General features: G+C 31.3%; 1 protein-coding gene across 3 annotated transcripts in view; it reads right to left on the reverse strand.

The window, feature by feature from the left end:
- LOC134714533 (uncharacterized) overlaps window positions 1–23,371 on the reverse strand; it is a 37,586-nt gene that overhangs the window by 13,241 nt on the left and 974 nt on the right. For all 3 annotated transcript variants that reach the window (XM_063575853.1, XM_063575852.1, XM_063575851.1), the window contains exons 2-15: window positions 22,579–22,646; window positions 21,407–21,774; window positions 19,563–20,347; window positions 15,166–15,197; window positions 14,582–14,662; window positions 12,046–12,168; window positions 11,437–11,559; window positions 10,872–10,946; window positions 9,606–9,736; window positions 9,129–9,218; window positions 8,773–8,862; window positions 7,493–7,612; window positions 6,785–6,980; window positions 5,551–5,694 (exon numbers count right to left, since the gene is read on the reverse strand). In XM_063575853.1, the coding sequence (XP_063431923.1) occupies window positions 5,551–5,694; window positions 6,785–6,980; window positions 7,493–7,612; window positions 8,773–8,862; window positions 9,129–9,218; window positions 9,606–9,736; window positions 10,872–10,946; window positions 11,437–11,559; window positions 12,046–12,168; window positions 14,582–14,662; window positions 15,166–15,197; window positions 19,563–20,347; window positions 21,407–21,774; window positions 22,579–22,621 (2,401 nt within the window). In that variant the 5' untranslated portion in view covers window positions 22,622–22,646. The remainder of the gene's footprint in view (window positions 1–5,550; window positions 5,695–6,784; window positions 6,981–7,492; window positions 7,613–8,772; window positions 8,863–9,128; window positions 9,219–9,605; window positions 9,737–10,871; window positions 10,947–11,436; window positions 11,560–12,045; window positions 12,169–14,581; window positions 14,663–15,165; window positions 15,198–19,562; window positions 20,348–21,406; window positions 21,775–22,578; window positions 22,647–23,371) is intronic.

Below are 23,371 nucleotides of genomic sequence, written 5' to 3' on the forward strand. Positions count from 1 at the left end.
CTTTTCACATCTAACAACAGAATGTGAAGCCTGGTATAACTTTATCACATCTAACAATAGAATGTGAAGCCAGGTATAACTTTTCATATCTAACAATAGAATATGAAGCCTGGTATAACTTTATCATATCTAACAATAGAATGTGAAGCCTGGTATAACTTTATCATATCTAACAATAGAATGTGAAGCCAGGTATAACTTTTCATATCTAACAATAGAATGTGGCGCCTGGTATAACTTTATCATATCTTAACAACAGAATGTGAAGCCTGGTATAACTTTTCATATCTAACAATAGAATATGAAGCCTGGTATAACTTTATCATATCTAACAATAGAATGTGAAGCCTGGTATAACTTTATCATATCTAACAATAGAATGTGAAGCCAGGTATAACTTTTCATATCTAACAATAGAATATGAAGCCTGGTATAACTTTATCATATCTAACAATAGAATGTGAAGCCTGGTATAACTTTATCATATCTTAACAACAGAATGTGAAGCCTGGTATAACTTTATCATATCTAACAACAGAATGTGAAGCCTGGTATAACTTTATCATATCTAACAATAGAATATGAAGCCTGGTATAACTTTATCATATCTTAACAACAGAATGTGAAGCCAGGTATAACTTTATCATATCTTAACAACAGAATGTGAAGCCAGGTATAACTTTATCATATCTTAACAACAGAATGTGAAGCCTGGTATAACTTTATCATATCTTAACAACAGAATGTGAAGCCTGGTATAACTTTATCATATCTTAACAACAGAATGTGAAGCCTGGTATAACTTTATCATATCTTAACAACAGAATGTGAAGCCAGGTATAACTTTATCATATCTAACAACAGAATGTGAAGCCTGGTATAACTTTATCATATCTAACAATAGAATGTGAAGCCTGGTATAACTTTATCATATCTAACAATAGAATATGAAGCCTGGTATAACTTTTCACATTTAACAACAGAATGTGAAGCCTGGTATAACTTTTCACATTTAACAACAGAATGTGAAGCCTGGTATAACTTTTCACATTTAACAACAGAATGTGAAGCCTGGTATAACTTTTCACATTTAACAACAGAATGTGAAGCCTGGTATAACTTTTCATTTAAAATTGAGAAAGGAACTGGTGAATATGTCAAAGCAACAACCACCCGACCATAGAGCAGACAACAGCCGAAGGCAACCAATGGGTCTTTCATTTTACCTTTATCTAACAATAGAATGTGAAGCCTGGTATAACTTTTCACATTTAACAACAGAATGTGAAGCCTGGTATAACTTTATCATATCTAACAATAGAATATGAAGCCTGGTATAACTTTTCACATTTAACAACAGAATGTGAAGCCTGGTATAACTTTTCATATCTAACAACAGAATGTGAAGCCTGGTATAACTTTTCATATCTAACAATAGAATGTGAAGCCTGGTATAACTTTATCATATCTAACAATAGAATGTGAAGCCTGGTATAACTTTATCATATCTAACAATAGAATGTGGCGCCTGGTATAACTTTTCACATCTAACAACAGAATGTGAAGCCTGGTATAACTTTTCATATCTAACAATAGAATGTGAAGCCAGGTATAACTTTTCACATTTAACAACAGAATGTGAAGCCAGGTATAACTTTATCACATTTAACAATAGAATGTGAAGCCAGGTATAACTTTATCATATCTTAACAACAGAATGTGAAGCCTGGTATAACTTTTCATATCTAACAACAGAATGTGAAGCCTGGTATAACTTTTCATATCTAACAATAGAATATGAAGCCTGGTATAACTTTTCATATCTAACAACAGAATGTGAAGCCTGGTATAACTTTATCATATCTAACAATAGAATGTGAAGCCTGGTATAACTTTTCATATCTAACAATAGAATGTGAAGCCTGGTATAACTTTATCATATCTAACAATAGAATGTGAAGCCTGGTATAACTTTATCATATCTTAACAACAGAATGTGAAGCCAGGTATAACTTTATCATATCTAACAATAGAATGTGAAGCCTGGTATAACTTTATCATATCTAACAACAGAATGTGAAGCCTGGTATAACTTTATCATATCTAACAATAGAATGTGAAGCCTGGTATAACTTTATCATATCTAACAATAGAATGTGAAGCCTGGTATAACTTTTCATATCTAACAATAGAATATGAAGCCTGGTATAACTTTATCATATCTAACAATAGAATGTGAAGCCAGGTATAACTTTATCATATCTTAACAATAGAATGTGAAGCCTGGTATAACTTTATCATATCTTAACAACAGAATGTGAAGCCAGGTATAACTTTTCACATTTAACAACAGAATGTGAAGCCTGGTATAACTTTATCATATCTAACAATAGAATATGAAGCCTGGTATAACTTTTCATATCTAACAACAGAATGTGAAGCCTGGTATAACTTTATCATATCTAACAATAGAATGTGAAGCCTGGTATAACTTTATCATATCTAACAACAGAATGTGAAGCCAGGTATAACTTTATCATATCTAACAATAGAATGTGAAGCCTGGTATAACTTTATCATATCTTAACAACAGAATGTGAAGCCTGGTATAACTTTATCATATCTAACAATAGAATGTGAAGCCTGGTATAACTTTATCATATCTAACAATAGAATGTGAAGCCTCAGGTATAACTTTATCATATCTAACAATAGAATATGAAGCCTGGTATAACTTTATCATATCTAAACAACAGAATGTGAAGCCTGGTATAACTTTATCATATCTAACAATAGAATGTGAAGCCTGGTATAACTTTATCATATCTAACAATAGAATGTGAAGCCAGGTATAACTTTATCATATCTAACAATAGAATGTGAAGCCTGGTATAACTTTATCATATCTTAACAACAGAATGTGAAGCCTGGTATAACTTTATCATATCTAACAATAGAATGTGAAGCCTGGTATAACTTTATCATATCTTAACAACAGAATGTGAAGCCTGGTATAACTTTATCATATCTAACAATAGAATGTGAAGCCAGGTATAACTTTATCATATCTAACAATAGAATGTGAAGCCTGGTATAACTTTATCATATCTTAACAACAGAATGTGAAGCCTGGTATAACTTTATCATATCTAAACAACAGAATGTGAAGCCTGGTATAACTTTATCATATCTTAACAACAGAATGTGAAGCCTGGTATAACTTTATCATATCTAACAATAGAATATGAAGCCTGGTATAACTTTATCATATCTTAACAACAGAATGTGAAGCCTGGTATAACTTTATCATATCTAAACAACAGAATGTGAAGCCTGGTATAACTTTATCATATCTTAACAACAGAATGTGAAGCCTGGTATAACTTTATCATATCTAAACAACAGAATGTGAAGCCTGGTATAACTTTATCATATCTTAACAACAGAATGTGAAGCCTGGTATAACTTTATCATATCTAACAATAGAATATGAAGCCTGGTATAACTTTATCATATCTAACAATAGAATGTGGCGCCTGGTATAACTTTATCATATCTAACAATAGAATGTGAAGCCTGGTATAACTTTATCATATCTAACAATAGAATGTGAAGCCTGGTATAACTTTATCATATCTAACAATAGAATGTGAAGCCTGGTATAACTTTTCATATCTAACAATAGAATATGAAGCCTGGTATAACTTTATCATATCTAACAATAGAATATGAAGCCTGGTATAACTTTATCATATCTTAACAACAGAATGTGAAGCCAGGTATAACTTTATCATATCTTAACAATAGAATGTAAAGCCAGGTATAACTTTATCATATCTAACAATAGAATATGAAGCCTGGTATAACTTTATCATATCTTAACAACAGAATGTGAAGCCAGGTATAACTTTATCATATCTAACAACAGAATGTGAAGCCAGGTATAACTTTATCATATCTAACAACAGAATGTAAAGCCAGGTATAACTTTATCATATCTAACAATAGAATGTGAAGCCTGGTATAACTTTATCATATCTAACAATAGAATGTGAAGCCTGGTATAACTTTTCATATCTAACAATAGAATATGAAGCCTGGTATAACTTTATCATATCTAACAACAGAATGTGAAGCCTTGTATAACTTTTCATATCTAACAATAGAATATGAAGCCTGGTATAACTTTATCATATCTAACAATAGAATGTGAAGCCTGGTATAACTTTATCATATCTAACAATAGAATGTGAAGCCTGGTATAACTTTATCATATCTTAACAACAGAATGTGAAGCCAGGTATAACTTTATCATATCTTAACAACAGAATGTGAAGCCAGGTATAACTTTATCATATCTTAACAACAGAATGTGAAGCCTGGTATAACTTTATCATATCTAACAATAGAATATGAAGCCTGGTATAACTTTTCATATCTAACAACAGAATGTGAAGCCTGGTATAACTTTATCATATCTTAACAACAGAATGTGAAGCCTGGTATAACTTTATCATATCTTAACAACAGAATGTGAAGCCTGGTATAACTTTATCATATCTTAACAACAGAATGTGAAGCCAGGTATAACTTTATCATATCTAACAACAGAATGTGAAGCCTGGTATAACTTTATCATATCTAACAATAGAATGTGAAGCCTGGTATAACTTTATCATATCTAACAATAGAATATGAAGCCTGGTATAACTTTTCACATTTAACAACAGAATGTGAAGCCTGGTATAACTTTTCACATTTAACAACAGAATGTGAAGCCTGGTATAACTTTTCACATTTAACAACAGAATGTGAAGCCTGGTATAACTTTTCACATTTAACAACAGAATGTGAAGCCTGGTATAACTTTTCATTTAAAATTGAGAAAGGAACTGGTGAATATGTCAAAGCAACAACCACCCGACCATAGAGCAGACAACAGCCGAAGGCAACCAATGGGTCTTTCATTTTACCTTTATCTAACAATAGAATGTGAAGCCTGGTATAACTTTTCACATTTAACAACAGAATGTGAAGCCTGGTATAACTTTATCATATCTAACAATAGAATATGAAGCCTGGTATAACTTTTCATATCTAACAATAGAATGTGAAGCCTGGTATAACTTTATCATATCTAACAACCGAATGTGAAGCCTGGTATAACTTTATCATATCTAACAATAGAATGTGAAGCCTGGTATAACTTTATCATATCTAACAATAGAATGTGAAGCCTGGTATAACTTTATCATATCTAACAATAGAATATGAAGCCTGGTATAACTTTATCATATCTAACAATAGAATGTGAAGCCTGGTATAACTTTTCACATTTAACAACAGAATGTGAAGCCTGGTATAACTTTTCATTTAACCTTTATCTATCAATAGAATGTGAAGCCAGGTATAACTTTATCATATCTAACAATAGAATGTGAAGCCTGGTATAACTTTTCATATCTATCAATAGAATGTGAAGCCAGGTATAACTTTATCATATCTAACAATAGAATGTGAAGCCTGGTATAACTTTAACCTTTATCTTACCCTTTTTAACATAAACCCCCTCAGCTATCAGAACTTCATCTGGTAAAATCCTTGGTTCATCAACAACAAGTAGGTCATGTGCATTCTGGGCACCATGGCGATATCTTCCAACATTTCCACAATCCCATTTTACTCTAACATATCCTGTTAAATAAACAAATATTTCATTACCATTTCTATGAATTTGATTTTTTTTTTATATCTACTATATATTAAATTATTGGTGACTCTCATAATCAGTTATTAAAATAAGAAATAGGTGAATACAAAAAGGTACAAGAAATGATAACTGGTTACAACAAGAATGTGTCCACAGTACACGGATGCCCCACTCGCACTTTCATTTTCTATGTTTAATGGACCGTGAAATTGGAATAAATTCTCTAATTTGGCATTAAAATTAGAATGATCTTATCAAAGGGAACATGTATACTAAGTTTCAAGTTGATTGGACTGCTATTTTATCAAAAACTACCTTGACCAAAAACTTTAACCTGAAATTTGCACTATCATTTTCTATGTTCAGTGAACCGTAAAGTTGGGGTCAGAACTCTAATTTGGCATTAAAATTAGAAAGATCATATCATAGGGCACATGTATACTAAGTCTCAAATTGATTGGACTTCAACTTCATCAAAAACTACCTTGACTGAAAACTTTAACCTGAAATTTGCACTATCATTTTCTATGTTCAGTGAACCGTAAAGTTGGGTGCATAACTCTAATTTGGCATTAAAACTAGAAAGATCATATCATAGGGCACATGTATGCTAAATTTCAAGTTGATTGGACTTCAACTTCATCAAAAACTACCTTGACCAAAAACTTTAACCTGAAGCAGGACAGACGGACGAACGGACAGACGAACAGACGAACGGACGCACAGACCAGAAAACATAATGCCCCTCTACTATCGTAGGTGGGGCATAAAAACATGATTCATGTAGAGTACTGTATAACATTCTATAGAAATATTCATAGAAAATTCTTAGTTCTCTCCTATTAAAAGTTGGGGTTGTCCTATGTTTGGAACCATCGTCTCTTTTCACAAAAAAAAAACATGCAATAAAAAAATTCTTAAGATATACTAAAATATGCTTGACTTCGGAGTTATTTTTTTCTTAAGAATTTTGTAGAAAGATTTTCATATTCTCAAGTCCCACACTAAATCTGTATGGTGTAAAAATTGACAATTTAAATTTCACATCATCATTTGATAAATATCTACTGATACCTCTAGATTTGTGTCCTATGACAGTTCCTGTTCCAAATCCATCCTGATCTCCCCACATCCAGTCTGGTCCCCTCCTAACTCGTAGACCAACCTCCATTTCACTCTCTTCATCAATCTCATTTCGTTGTTGTTCTCTGAGTCGCTGGATTTCAATTTCTTCTTCTGTTTCTTGAATTACCTTTGTGACTACTTCATTCTATTTACAATGTTATTAAAATGTTATTATAGGGTTTTTTTTCAGATTGAAATATATAGATGCATACTAGATGGTTGCTGTTCAAAACAATTCTCTTTCTATGGTGAATTATATGAGACAAAAAACAGTTATTTCTATTTCCCTGTTTTAGTAAAAAAACAAATAAATGTAATGTTTGATTTAAATAACATTTTATAATTATTCAAAGTGATATAACTGAATGTTACAATGACCAATAAAAACCAATTTGAATAAACCAACATTTTTTGAAAGATGAGATGAGATGAGAAAAAATGCACAGGGGAGATAACTCTGGTAATTTTTATCATAAAGGAGACAACATATGCATAAGTAAGGTTCAATGTAATAGCAGTAAAATGCTAATTGTATAAAGTTCTGTTTTCAAAATCTTAAATGGATAAAAGGCAAAACATTTATTTTATTAATCATCCTCACATCTTTAAAAAAAATCATATTTCAAGATTTCTATTGAACTCTATCTGACCTCTTACCATCTCCACTTCAGATAACTCTCGCCCATTCTGTAGATTTCTAGCTAAGGCAGCTATTTCTTGTCTGTTTGTCCTTATATCTTCTGTAATTCCTTCATATCTTGTCTGGCTGATCATTACCTGGTAAATTCATGCACAAAATTATATGAGGTGTTGAAAAGAAGTTACTTTGAAACAATGTTGGTGTGGATTGGCTATCAAGATTAAAAAATATTTACATGTTTTAATAATGCTAAAATTTTGGATTTTTTTCTAATGTATAAATAGAAAAGAATCATGTCCAACATAATTATCTTTTGTTTTTATCTTCTTGTCAACAAATAAGAATAGAGCTCATAACAAATCGTCAGTTTATACTTCACAAATAGGAAATAAAAAAATACAAAAAGTCCCTTCCTTATAACTGCATATCAAGAATATGTCCTTCACATGTTGGCCTTAAAACATCATTCCTATTTCTTGTTTTGTGGGATTGCTGTCCTATTAATATTTACCTCAAATCTATTGTATATCAATGTGACGAAGTTGAATATCAGGTATTTGACTGAATGTAACCAAAAAGTTAATGTATCTCAAACAATAAGCTGTTGCAGTGTTGAAAAATGTAAAGAAAGGTTTAAGAATTAGAAAATTAAGTCTTGTTAAATGTGTGTACTAAAGGAACAAAAAAAATATAAACGTAGGACTCTAAAGCGTGATGGTCAGACTGAAGTGTGATGGTCTACACTAAAATATGATGATGTCTCAAGCTAAAGTGTGATGGTTGTTTGTTTGCTAAAGTACGATGGTATATCCTGCTAAAGTGGGATGGACCAAAGGGTTTAGGTCGAGGGCTTTAAATAACGTTTGAGAACATTCAATGCAAAAATAGTCCTTTTGCAAAATATAGTATAATACTAAACTATTGTTTCAGAAAAGGGAGAAAGTTTGGTACCATTAAAACGTTTAATACCGCTGCAATTGTTTGCACCTATCCGAAGTCAGGAATCTGATGTTCAGTGGTTGTCGTTTATTTAAGTGGTTCATGAGTGTTTCTAGTTTCTCGGTTTTTTTTATATAGATTAGACCATTGGTTTTCCTGTTTGAATGGATTTACACCTTATAATTTTTAGGGCCCTTATAGCTTGCTGTTACTGTGTGAGCCAAGGCACTGGGTTGAAGGATCTACTTTGACCTATAATAGTTTACTTTTATAAATTATTACTTGGATGGAGAGTTATGTCTCATTGGCACTCATACCACATCTTCCTATATATAATAAAATCATTTCATAATCTTACCTCAACAAAAAATGACCTTGACAGATGTCTGACCTTGTCCAGGGATGATACAACTCCACCAGTTGTTTCAGATAAAATTTGCAGGACATCCTACAATAGGTGATTAAAACTTTATTATTACAGCAGATAAAAGGATTCAAGATACCACACTTTTTTTAGTTCATAAACTTCTGAAGCAACCAAAATAGGAAAAGAAAATTAGACTTTATCTTTTTATTTCATGATTTAGAAGACATTGCTTTTTACCTTAATGATGCTAAATCGATATATAACAATATATTACTAAATGAGAATCTAGACTGAAATTGTCTTCAGCATGGAAAAAACTAAGCTACAATAACTTATACACAACTTACATCTCTGGCATCCTTTCCAACAGGAACACATGTAATATGTCTGTTCTCTAACTTGACTCTCTCAGCAAAATCCTCTAATTTGTCTGATATCTACAAAAATAGAGGAAATCTATGATTAAGATCTTAAAAAATGATGCCAATAATTTTATTTTAATCTGCTAACAACATCTAATAAGAGCCGTCTCACTAAATGCAATGCATAATACATTATCAGTATGTCAAATTAAGACTCATATTTTTTTTAATCTCATAGTCATATATAATAAGTATATAAGTTTCATAGCATTTGGTTGAGGCAAAATAAATGGCAAAACTTATAAAGGGTCATGACCCTTGAACCATGAAAGTGACACTACCAAAATTTAGACTTGATTTGTGTTTGATGGTTATGGGTCTTGTGTATAAGTTTCATAACAACTTGTTGAGGTAAACTTAAGTCACACATTTTTTTAATTTCCAAAATAACAGAAAATGTACCATTTCCCATGATAGTCCATTAGGCTGTAACATATCTTGTCCTTCAAAGATCCTGTGGTCAGTGGCTTTACCATCAGACAATAATATAACACGTGGATTTATCTGTCTATCATGTACAGTCACAGGTCCACCTAAAAAATAGTATTGAAAACTTCTACTGTAAATTCAGAAATTATGACATTGTACTTGCATTTATTATTGCAAGTTTTTTTTTAAGGGGCACTAGCTACGAGCTATATAAAAAACCTAAAGTATGATTTTTTTTTGTTCAATCATTAATGAAGTGAAAAAGTGAAATAGTAATTCTTTTATCAGCTAAAATGGTTGTATTTTATCAAATAAGGCTAATAAACATTGTTAATGACTTATTCACTTGCAAGTAAATAACTCGGCCTCATTAAATCCATATTCATGTGAACTCAAATTTAATCCTGTAGAAAGAGATAGAATAAGGCATGCATTGTCCATATATGGTTATTTAAATGAAAAGAATGTCAACATTGAAAGTAAAACAAAAGTAAATAATTTGATTAACTGATTCAATCCACAAACAAACATCTTTATAAAGGTTAAATCGATGATAGAAATAATTTTTTAATCTATAATACATTATTTAACAGACCTATAAAAATCAAATTGCATGAGTTGCTTAATCTATTTATATCTCTGTTTATATTTACATTGCTTATATGGTCATAGAAGGTCAACTCGATAGTTAATTTGATGGCATTGTGGCTAAAATTCAAATGAAACAAAACTACATCTTATTGAGACCGTGTCCTGTAAATTAATGCTTTATTTTATACTTTTGATAGTTTGGAAAAATGTTTTACATTGTTATAAATAAGATATGAGGATTTGAGTCAAATGACATGAATTTGGCAGCTAGTGCCCCTTTAAAAATCTGAGTAAAAATAAATGTTCCAGATGGTATAATGTAATCTGTTTTTTATTGCTATTCTCAACCAGCCTCATTATTTGTTTAATAAAAAATCTCATCAGTCAGCCCTTGAGTGAGGTAACTTTCAATGTGTTAATTCAGAAGTTTTTCAGATACTTTTCTATAGGAAATTCAAGAATTTTTCTTCTTGTCTAACCTAGACCTATATTTTGTTCATCTTCCCAACTCCCTTTTGCATTTCAACATAGATTTTCATACTGGAAAACAAATAAGGGAAAAGTTTTTTTTCTAAATTTAACAAGTATTCATTGAATTTTCTGACATTAAAAAACTATAATAATTTGATTATCTCCCCTATACCATACCTCTATTGAACAAAGCACTCATTGCAACAACTAAACCAGTCATCATTGGAGTTGGACCACCACACTTCATTTTGTCTGAAAATATAATTACATATATTTCTTATCTATTAGTTCTTTCAATAGGCTATTTGAAAAAGTTGTGAATTAAGTCAAGCTCATCTCATTCTGGAATATTTTGTTGATGGTTTGATGTATGTTGCTCTGAAACTGATAACACATGATAAAATGATTTCTACAATTCTTTTCTTCTTTTTTTTTGTTCCCAGTAATAAATGTGTATCATGTTATGATAGCTTATTAATAAATACCACATTATTCTTCAAATTTAGAAAAAAAGTATAGGCAAAATTTCAAATGACAAATCTTAAATAAGTAACTTCATGTAAGAACAGGGAGGAAATAATGCCATAATTTGAATCTTGTCCAATGTTGACATCTACATTTCTATTTTTACGTCTCCTTTTTCATATTAAATTCAATTTACTTTGATCTTACTAGGAGCTGTTTTGCAAATCTAACTGTTTTAATCAAAAGATTACAATATGAGTTTATGTATTTATCTTACCAACAGCTTCCCTGACTTTATTATAATCATTTGTTAACTGCTGTAATATTCTAGCCTCACTTCCAAAGTGTACAATGGCTATATTTTCTTCTATTGTATATTCAGTTGCCCATTCTTCAATGTCTGAAATTCACAGTAAGCATTAAAATTAGTGCAAGACCTTTAAATGTTCTACATTCTGAAAGCTTAGATTGGAACACAAATGGTCAAACCACATCAAATAGCAAAAGGCAGGAACTAGCTTAATTCTTTCATTGATTTGTATAATTTGTGTATAAATGTTATGTTATGCTGTATATTATCTATTGGATATTTATATTGTGTAAATCCAATAAGCTGTATTTGCTTTATTAATACTGAAATAAAGTATTATTACATTAAATAATTTCAGATGTTGTTACATGTGTTAAGATTAAAATGTGAAGTTTATTCACTATTGAATGTACATGGAAATAACTTTTTGAACATATAATTTGGGTTTTTAACTCACTCAGAAACAACTCTGTTGCAATTCAGAACCAATTTCATAAGAATCAATATGATTGAATTCACTATACCTTACAATGGTTACAGTTTAGTATCAATCTTGTTCTAACTATAGAAACTTACAATCCACAAACTGATTGACAAAATCAACACACTCTTTGAAAGGTTCTCCCATCATACTTTCTGATGTATCAATACATATCACAGTATCAGCTCCTGTTGATTTGGGATCTAAACAATCTCTGGCTGTTAAAATAATGTAAAAAAAGTTATATATATTACATATACATGCACAATCTATGGAATAGGAAAAAAACAAATGAAGTAAAATTAAGAAACCCTTCTCACAAAATTCTTCTAAAACTTCTAAAGTTTGTGGCAAGATACAGACAGGTTCATGACTCTCTTGCAACTTGTCATGACAATATTTTTTGTTCGGTAAAATATGATATACTGTGGATTCATTATTATTCGTTGGATACCAAATTTTCGTGGTTTTCATGGGAAAAGTTGAACCACGAATTCAAATGTCCAACGAATAGCAACCACAAAATCAAATATCCTCAAATATGATACCACAAATTAGATTAAAAAAAATCTGTTTAAGCTTCATGATAGGTGTAAGTTGTATCTATGAATAATGTCAGTGACACATTCATTTCATTGGTACATTGACATGTATTATCATGAAAACCCTGACATTGGTGTCATTGCCTAATACTTTGGTGTAAAAAGTCCAGATCATTATCTAAAAAAACTAGAGGCTCTAAAGAGCCTGTGTCGCTCACCTTGGTCTATGTGAATATTAAACAAAGGACACAAATGGATTCATGACAAAATTGTATTTTGGTGATGGTGATGTGTTTGAAGTTCTTACTTTACTGAACGATTTTGCTTCTTACAATTATATCTATCATGAACTTTGCCCATTAGTAACAGAGAACTATATTTGGTAAAAATTTACATAAATTTACCAAATTAATGAAAATTGTTAAAAATTGACTATAAAGGGCAATAACTCCTTAAGGGGTCAATTGACCATTTAGGTCATGTTGACTTATTTGTAGATCTTACTTTGCTGAACATTATTGCTGTTTACAGTTTATCGCTATCTATAATAGTATTCAAGATAACCAAAAACAGCAAAATTTCTTTAAAAATTACCAATTGGAGGGCAGCAACCCAACAACCAGTTGTCCAATTCATCTGAAAAATTCAGGGCAGATAGATATTGACTTGATTAACAATTTAACTTCTTGTCAGATTTGCTCTAGATGCTTTGGTTTCATAGTTATAAGCAAAAAACTGCATTTTACCCCTATGTTCTATTTTTAGCCGTGGCGGCCATCTTGGTTGAATGGCCAGGTCATCGGACACATTTTTCAAACTAGATACCCCAAAGATGATTGTGGCCTAGTAGTTTCAGTGGAGATTTTGTAAAAGATTACTTAGGATTTATGAAAAATGGTTAAAGATTGACTATAAAGGGCAATAACTCCTAAAGGGGTCAACTGACCATTTTGGTCATGTTGACTTATTTGTAGATCTTACTTTGCTGAACATTATTGCTGTTTACAATTTATCTCTATCTATAATAATATTCAAGATAATAACCAAAAACAGCAAAATTTCCTCAAAATTACCAATTCAGGGGCAGCAACCCAACAACCGATTGACCGATTCATCTCAAAATTTCAGGGCAGATAGTTCTTGACCTGATAAACATTTTTATCCCATGTCAGATTTCCTCAAAATGCTTTGGTTTTTGAGTTATAAGCCAAAAACTGCATTTTACCCCTATGTTCTATTTTTAGCGGTGGCGGCCATCTTGGTTGGTTGACCAGGTCACGCCACACATTTTTTAAACTAGATACCCCAAAGATGATTGTGGCCAAGTTTGGATTAATTTGGCCAAGTAGTTTCAGAGGAGAAGATTTTTGTAAAAGATTACTTTAATTTACGAAAAATGGTTAAAAATTGACTATAAAGGGCAATAACTCATAAACGGGTCAACTGACCATTTTGGTCATGTTGACTTATTTGTAGATCTTACTTTGCTGAACATTATTGCTGTTTACAGTTTATCTCTAACTATAATAATATTCAAGATAATAACCAAAAACAGCAAAATTTCTTCAAAATTACCAATTCAGGGGCAGCAACCCAACAACCGATTGACCGATTCATCTGAAAATTTCAGGGCAGATAGATCTTGACCTGATAAACATTTTTACCCCATGTCAGATTTGCTCTAAATGCTTTGGTTTTTGAGTTTTAAGCCAAAAACTGCATTTTACCCCTATGTTCTATTTTTAGCCGTGGCAGCCATCTTGGTTGGTTGACCGGGTCACGCCACACATTTTTTAAACTAGATACCCCAATGATGATTGTGGCCAAGTTTGGTTTGATTTGGCCCAGTAGTTTCAGAGGAGAAGATTTTTGTAAAAGTTAACGACGACGGACGACGACGACGACGGACGACGGACGACGACGGACGACGACGGACGACGGACGACGGACGCCAAGTGATGAGAAAAGCTCACTTGGCCCTTCGGGCCAGGTGAGCTAAAAACAGTAAGCCAGAAAATGTACAAATTACAGATAAAATTATTTATCAACATTTAAAAGGTACAAAGCAAAAAACAAACTAAAATCTTACCCTTAAAGTTTTCAGACAAGGCTAACTGTTCCAGAAACTGGTCTTCCTTAGGTCTGGGATATTTCATGTCATCTGGAAAATCTAAAATATTTTGGAATCAGTATTGGTTGTTGATCATACAGTCATTAATAAATGGAAGACAATAATAGCATCAATTTAAAGTAGAATTTGAAGCAAGCTAAAAAGTTATCATCAATAGAATTGCTTTGTATTTTCTATTTTTGAACATATCCTTTTACGAAGATCATTAATGTTTTAACCTATGTAAATTATTTTTTATAAAAGAGGTTTCCTTTTTACAGTCAAAGTTATTTTGTGAAGAACAATTAAAGGTTTGAAAGCTGTTGTGACAGTCTTAATTAAAAATAAGTTATTTAAAATCCCTATTTTTAATCAATTAATTCAGAAAAGATTACATTAGTTTTAGAACAATTAAATTTTAAAAATTGAACATTACATGTATTTTGAATCTTCTGTCAGAATGAAAAATACTATAATAAAAGTGAGAATGGAAAAGAGATAACAACCAGACCAATGAATTGTTAAATGGGAGATAACTCAGAATTTAAGCTATGATTTAATACCTGGATAAGTTTCTTTAGGCATATCACTTTGGCTGAAAAATAAAATTTATATATATAATTTAGCATATATATAAAACGTCTGTATAGTAGTCAACGATTTTCCCAAGAGGGCGCTGGATCGTTACGAGTAACGATACATGTACACAATAAATAAATTTAGTGGCGGATTTACCGGGGGGCACAGGGGGCACGTGCCCCCCCCCCCCCCCCCCCCAGTTCAGGTCACCAAAATTTTGTTTTCAAACATAATTTTATTGCTACTGAAACTTATTATCTAGTGCGGAAATTGTCACAGCTTGATTAGACTTCATAAAGTGGTCGTTAATTAATACCAGCGTCCCCATGCGTGATTTATGACAACTTATCGGTGCTTGTGTAAATACTGACAAGTGTGTGTAATATCTCTAAGCAAAAGTTTTTATGTAATTTACATTTACATATAGATTGGAATAGTACAAACTTGTATTGGTTTATAATACAATACCGATCAAGATCGATTACCAGGTAAAACATCTGATCTGTGTATTTGAAGAATAGGTGCAAACATTTCATGTAAATGCACGTTTTTTTCCAAAACTTTCTTTTTGTGAATTTTATCCGGCAACAAATTAAACATATATTTTTTGATAACTTAGGAGATATGTTTTTTAAACGGAATAACATATTTCATTCCCCTCTTATTTTCAAGGGCAATCAAGAATTTGTTTTACTCCCCCTTCACTTTCCCCTAATGCTTTCCCCCTGTCCAGAAAAAATTAATTGACATTTCCTATTAAATAATAATTAATAAAATGCAATATTTGATTTTCGTTAAAATTTAGTGTTACAGAATCTAAGACTTACACATTTCTCTAAAATCCGAAGCATGCAGTTATATTTGTTTTTATTGTTCTTGTTTCAATTACTACTATATACATGTATGAGGCTATGCAAAAGGTCACCATTTAAAAAGATATGAAGGTGTTTTGCAGATATTACAATAATGTGCAAAAAAGTCTGGAAGCGGGGCCAAAAAAAATAGATAAAAGAATATAGAGGTAATGAAGTATATTGTTCGATTGTTGCATTGTTGTTAAACGTCCAGTGGCAAATATTTGATGCATGTTTAGGTCGAATGTAAAATAAAGATCAATTGGCAGTAAAGTGAAAAAGTAAAAAACGCAAAAACATATCGAAATGTAGAATCGATGAAATCTGACCCCCCCCTCCTGCCCCCCAAAAAACAAACAAAACAAACCTAGCACCCACTCACACTCGCATATATATATATTATATATACATCCAAAAAAAATTGGTTCATGGTGCCCCCCCAGACATCGAGGTCCTGGATCCGCCCCTGAAATTATATAAACACCTAAAAAAGTGTACACAACAACTCCAAATACAAAAAAAGGTAACTATAAAATTAATGTAATTATTTATAAATATTTCGGATAACAGATATCCTTGGTCAGTCAGATTCTGATGTGAAATAAATCATCTTCAAGTCTTGTTAGATTAAACTTTTACTAAATCTTGAAATTTATACAATAAAAAAGTCAAACCGAACATCAGTGAAGACGCTTGCACCATTCTAAAAAAATGTTAACTGTTAACTGTTAATTTAAAAAGGTTATATGGTTTATTAAAACAGAGAGCTCATATACAGAGCTCCAGATAAGCTGCGTATTTGCGTCATCACGCAATACAAATAATAAAAAACCCAATGCAATTGCCCATTGCAGGGTTCAATAACCCAAATAATTCAAAGAAAAACCCAATTACATGCCAAAACCATGAGTTCTCAACCCTATTATTGGCTACCGTTTGCGTTATATACCCTTATCTGTTTATGGTTGTCACGTAAATCTATATTTATAATGTTTATGATTGGAAATTTCCTTTCGTTCTAAAAATAGATCCCAGCATCAAGTAGCAATTTCACTTTAAAATGTCAAATTTTAGAAAAATGTAGGCAAAAACTTTTTCAAGAATTAGAGAATATAATTCCAGATTTCACCAAAATGTCTGATGAGGAAAAATTTGTATTTATGTTTACTTTTAATGAGTATGATGTAACTAAAATTATTGTCAAGGGAGTAAATGATTTATATGTATTAAGAAACAGCCTAGCTGATAAGAAAAACTAATGTACGTATAATTTCTTATAGTATTTGTAATGATATATTTTATAACAATTGCATTAATATGAATGTTTGTACTTGGACTTTTAATTTGCAAAGGTATCACCTCCTCCAAAACATTTAAATATATAGTCTTATAAGAATATGAATGTTGTTTAAATTTATATATTATATGTTTGTAATGATTGTCATGTTTGTCCTGGTAACAATCCATTATTTGGATTTTACACCAATAAAATGATTTGATTTGATTTGATTTAGTAGCTGAAATGGGTCCCTGTTGGAGTTTTCTGTTGCTCAATAGGTACATGTGTTTTTGAAAACAATTCAATCTTCTCAGCGTTTATCCAATTAGCGTGTGTCATGAAATCATATTTTTTTCGTATTGCTCGGGATTTATCATAACATACATTGAATTAAAAGGAAAGTGAATGTTCGGTAAAAATATTTAATAGAAGCATGTTTTCTGCTTCTTTTGAAAAGCTGAGGCAAAGTTATGATAATAACAAGAATCAACCAGTGTTTTTAGGAAGCGTCCATCGAACACACAGTGTGTGTGCGTACCTTAACGAGAACATAGCTAGTAAACTCGGGGTTTCGTCAAACATGTCAAAAAAATTCAGTTGGAAAAAGCGAAAGGCCAAATCAATTATGACATGAAATGCATGATAAAGCATCAGAAACCAAAAGTTCTTATAAAAGACAACTATACCCAGATTTATGGAAATTGAATAAAACAAAAACATTTAAGTATAATTAGAGTTATTATATAAAGGTATAAGACAAGTGCCTGTGAATACACATATCTGTTTTTGTGAGACAATACAAAACTGGCAGAAGGTTTGAAACGGACACAAATTAAACCTACAAATGCTCCTGAGTGAATTAACCAAATAAAACAGCTAGCAAATAACCCTAAGCCTAACCCTAAACCAACTAAAACAGCTAAACAAAGAAAGAAACATATTTAAGATTGAAAAAAATCTGGGGTTGATATTGCCTAAATATTCAATATTGTGTTGATGAAAAAACCCAATACATTAAGGAGCTTGGTGGTAAAAATCCCAATTTGATATTAACATGAGGGGTGAATTGGAATTGATAATGCAATTAAAAAACTTTATCACCCAATTATATAAGAAAATGGTGGGTAAAAACCCAAATTTGTGAATTCTTATCTGGAGCTCTGCATATATATGCTTTAAATACAAATAATAATGTGTGATTTGAACTAGCACAATTCTAAAACTTATCGGGAACAACAATGATGATAATTTAGCATATATCATTATATACATATATCATCAGGATAAATAAATCTCATATTCTAATAGAGAAAAACAAGACTAAAATAAAAAATCTTTATCATTTCTTTTGGAGGAGGGGGTTTGGAAACATCAGATTTTGGAGAGAAGGGACTGCAAGAATAATTTTTACATTTTTATCAGAAGAAATGATCAGGTAAATCAATGTACGTTGAGTGATGAATTCTGACATTGCTTCATTATCAGTAGCCCATGTCTAAAAGTTACTCATGTATTAATTGATGTTGACAAATATCAAATTAAATTATAGGCTTTCATAGATATAAGAAGATGTGGTGTGAGTGCCAATGAGACAACTCTCCATCCAAATAACAATTTAAAAAGTAAACCATTATAGGTTAAAGTAAGGCCTTCAACACGGAGCCTTGGCTCACACCGAACAACAAGCTATAAAGGGCCCCAAAATTACTAGTGTAAAACCATTCAAACGGGAAAACCAACGGTCTAATCTATATAAACAAAACGAGAAACGAGAAACACGTATATATTACATAAACAAACAACAACTACTGTACATCAGATTCCTGACTTAGGACAGGTGCAAACATTTGCAGCATGTTTTGATAAAACCAGAAAAATCAAGTGTCCATGCATGCAATGCTTCCCTTATTCAATAGATGATTCCACAGAATTAGTTTATATCAACTTTGAAAACCTCGGAGCCTCCAAGCAATGCTTAGATTACATGAATGTTCTATATTGAATAACAGTGAGCAGAAATTATTTCATGCATATTCTGAAGGAGCAATATCTTTTCAGGGTCTTTTTCTCATTATTGAAGGCTGTGCTATGACCTATAGTTACTAACCTTCTATGTCCTTTGGTCTATAATGAAGATTTGCAATCATACCACATCTTCTAAATCTTATATTAGATGATTTTAATAAATGTCAAAATAGAAATAAGAAACTGAAATGATACAGCTAGTAAGTAAAGTAACTTAATTTACCTTGGAATGAACTCTTCTTTCGTGTCCATGACTATTTCTGGACTTTTAGATCGAGGCTGAGGTCTGACTATAGCAACAGGCTCTACTTCTGTGTCTGATTCTTCCTGGTCACTTTGAATATGAAAATATCTTAGTCTATTATCTTCAGAATTGTCAGTCTTTATGCACTTATATTGTCGACCTGACAATAAACTCATAGGGCCTGTTGCAACTTCAACAGTCTTTTTTTGTACTGGAGCATGTACTGGTTGTGACTGGACATTAGGTTTTTCCTGTTTAAAAGTTGGATGTGTTGTCTCTGCTACTCTTTCTTTAATTGGGTCCCTCCTTTCAAACACAGGAACAGCTTTGTCTTCACTTTGTGAGAGATATATTTGGTCTGTTTGTGGAATTGAGGTGGGCTGCTGAATAGATTCTGTAACTGATTTTGGACCTCCATTGTCCACTGAATATATTGAACTTGGTTCATTATTAATTGTATTTTCTGTTTGGTTTTGTTCCTGTCTGGTATCTGCTGTACTTTTATATGTAATCCTGTCTCCATTTTCACTGCCTTGTTGATCATAATTAAAAGGCTGTTCAAAGCTTTGAGTTATTTCGGGTGCTTCTTCGTCTGAGTCAAGGTCATCTTCCAGAACATATCTGGTGGGCTGGTTCTTTAACGTATTTACTTCAGACTGTACATTTTCAAGAACGCTGCGGAGTTCATTATTCTGAGTTATCATATATTCCACTTTAGTGTTTATGCTATTTATAAGACCAGCAAATCCTCTGATTTCTCTTATCTGTAAAAAAAAAAAAAAGAAGAAAATATCATATGGCTACTATATATTGATAACAGAAATGATTTTTTTACTGAAATATCTCTAAATTGTAATAATTTTCAATCGTTAGACAATTTTTCAAAGTTTTTATGGCTATTTACACAAGAAAATTTAAATGTGTATAAATGTTTAGGAAAGTATTTATCTAAAAAATCTAGAGATAAGGAGAAGTTCAAAAATAATGAATACAAATTAGCCACAAATATACATATTTTGAGTGGTATATGATTTTAAATGGTATATTTTAAAGATCTAAATTGTATTGTCTGGTTCTGTCCTGGCCTTTTATAGCATTTTTAATAGTACTAAACAATGTTGTTTTCTTATATTATATGTCTCTAATTTATGTCTAATCATAGGTTCTTGTATGTAATGTCATGAAAGCTCTTTATAGGGCCCTTTAATTGGAAATAAAATATTCTTATTCTTATTCTTATGGCTTTTTCAATATGGCACCTGAGTAACTAAAGACACCAAATAATCACAAGAGGTCTATCATGTTTGATGTAAAAAAAAAAAAGTTGATTTTATACACATAATTTTAAATCTCAAGTATTTATTCATGATGCAGGCAGATTGAGATTTGATTAAGCCTATGAAATCTTTATATCAATATCATCACAGCTATGACTGATTGTACAACACAATTGTCATTAGTTGTCTTCAATATGCAATTTACTTGTATTTACTACAATATTATGTTATTTTGGATGTCTACAAATTTATTCAGTTCCAAAATTTTCTTCTACCTTTAACACTGCATTTATTGTCATCCACATTTTTTAAAAATGTTTATTTTATAAAAATATACAGAAATCATCCATATGCAGCTCACAAGTTAAACGGCCTTTATTATGAACATGAGAATAAGGAGTTGTGGTATGATTACATAAATAGTTCATTACAAAAATATTGAAATTTGTTATAAATTACATTGTGTTTTCCAACTTGAGCTATATCTATCCAATAAGTAAATTTCATTTGTGTCTAACTGATAAACTTCTAAAAAACTGATCATACCTCTTGTAATATCTCAAATACTTGACTAGCCAAGTACTGAACTTGTTCTGAGGTACTGTAATTAGGGGGTTCCATAACAGGAGGTCCCATTGGTGGTGTAAACTGGTTCCTGGTTTGAAAAGGGCCAGTCATGTCAGGCATATGGTTTGGTATACCAGCATACTGTTGTTGTCTTGGAAACCCTGCTGAATACATATTCTGACCGCCTGATTGAAACTGTTTTTGCCTAACTGACGGGGTTTCATTGAATTGGTTTGTGATTTGTTGGCTGATTCCACTAGGAGGGTATTTCTGGCTCATGGCATGTGTATCCTTTGAAGGTCTAGTTACTCTTGGGGTACTAAATGATTTAGATCTGACATCTTCTTCTGATGAAAACAATAAAAACAAATCTTAAAAATACTCCACTGGTCAAAATTTTGCTGCTCATTAGCTACCAAAATATTTTTAAAAAAAATTACAGAAAAATGTCTTAGTGTTAATATTCACATTATCAGTTAAAATGAATTGTACTCAAAACATTAATTTATTTAAATTGGAATGGTAAGGCTATATTTTCCATTTTAGCTTTACTGTCAAATTAAATGTATCTAGGGTGACAATAAATGTCTAAATCTAATGTTATATCACTTTTAAGTTTGATATCAAACAATTTCAGTTTTGGGTGTTTCTATTCTTAAGGACTTATGACAATAATTGGTTGTGCCATGTATTAATTAGAACAGTGAAACCTGTTTAAAACCAAACCTGGGGGAAAGCAGGTATATGCCTCAAACAATGTTGAAATCTTTCATTATAGACAAACTAAAATATAATAAGGAACAAATGGTATAGCTTAAGGCAACAATTATATTAAATTTGGATTAGGGCTCAATATTCCATAAATTTCATCTCTTTAATACTTTGGCAGATATAACAAAAGTAAACAGCAAAACTAAATAATATTTGTTTATTCCATGTTAGTTGGTGATACAAAGTAAACCTGGCCCATACCCTTAAATGGGCATATCAATTTAAAAAAAAGTTGTTTTTTTCAAACAGAGCAAAATTACATTTATGAGACAGTGTTTTAGATGTACATAGAATTTCTAACTAACAAATCATAATTTACTAGTCTTTAATACAAATAAGAAACCACCAGAAAAAAATGGTACTATAAATAACACACTTACCACCAGAATGGTCCCCATTTATGTTCTTGTAGTTTGTTGCCATGGTAATATTTCTTCACTTAACTTCACTGGAAAAAACACCAAAAATTATAAACATCAACATTTTTAAAAGTTATCAATTTACACCAAGTCATTAATCTGGCAAATTATGATTTTTTTTTCTAAATTTGTGAATTTTTGAAAAATCACACTACATGTGGTGAAGATAAAATTTAAACTTAAATCAAAACAAAACCTTCTAGCAACATTTCCAGGGAAGGCAAATAAATCCTCCCAGACTTTCCACCAACATTTACCTACATTGTATATATGTGTGGAAATGCATCCCTCTTTGTATAAAATTGATAGAACTATCACAGATTTAATAGATTATAAAACTTTCACAATTTTCTCTTTTATCATTATCATTTGGGCATTTATACTGATACCTAAATTACAAATGTGTTGTTAGGTTTTGTTGTTGAAGAAATTTCAATTGGATGGCTTTCACAAAACTGAAAATTTGCATTGTAAATTTTTATATTTTTATAATATCATTTGTAATCAGCCATGAAAATGAGCTTCTCATCTTGATACAAATTTGGAGAATTTTTTAAATGATGGTAAAGCTTAGAAGTTAGTCTTCTACAATACCTACCTGGCTTTTGGTAAGCAGTTGGGAGGGGGGGTTCAGGGGAGGGGAGGTATAAAGGGGTTTGGAACCACCTTTTTACCAATCAATGCCTTTGAATGGGAACATACAGTAGTTGGAATACCCTTTTTTCCTGGTTTGGAACCCCCCTTTTTAAATATT

This window comes from Mytilus trossulus, chromosome 4, assembly GCF_036588685.1.
Source record: "Mytilus trossulus isolate FHL-02 chromosome 4, PNRI_Mtr1.1.1.hap1, whole genome shotgun sequence".
Classification (NCBI taxonomy): Eukaryota; Metazoa; Mollusca; class Bivalvia; order Mytilida; family Mytilidae; genus Mytilus; species Mytilus trossulus.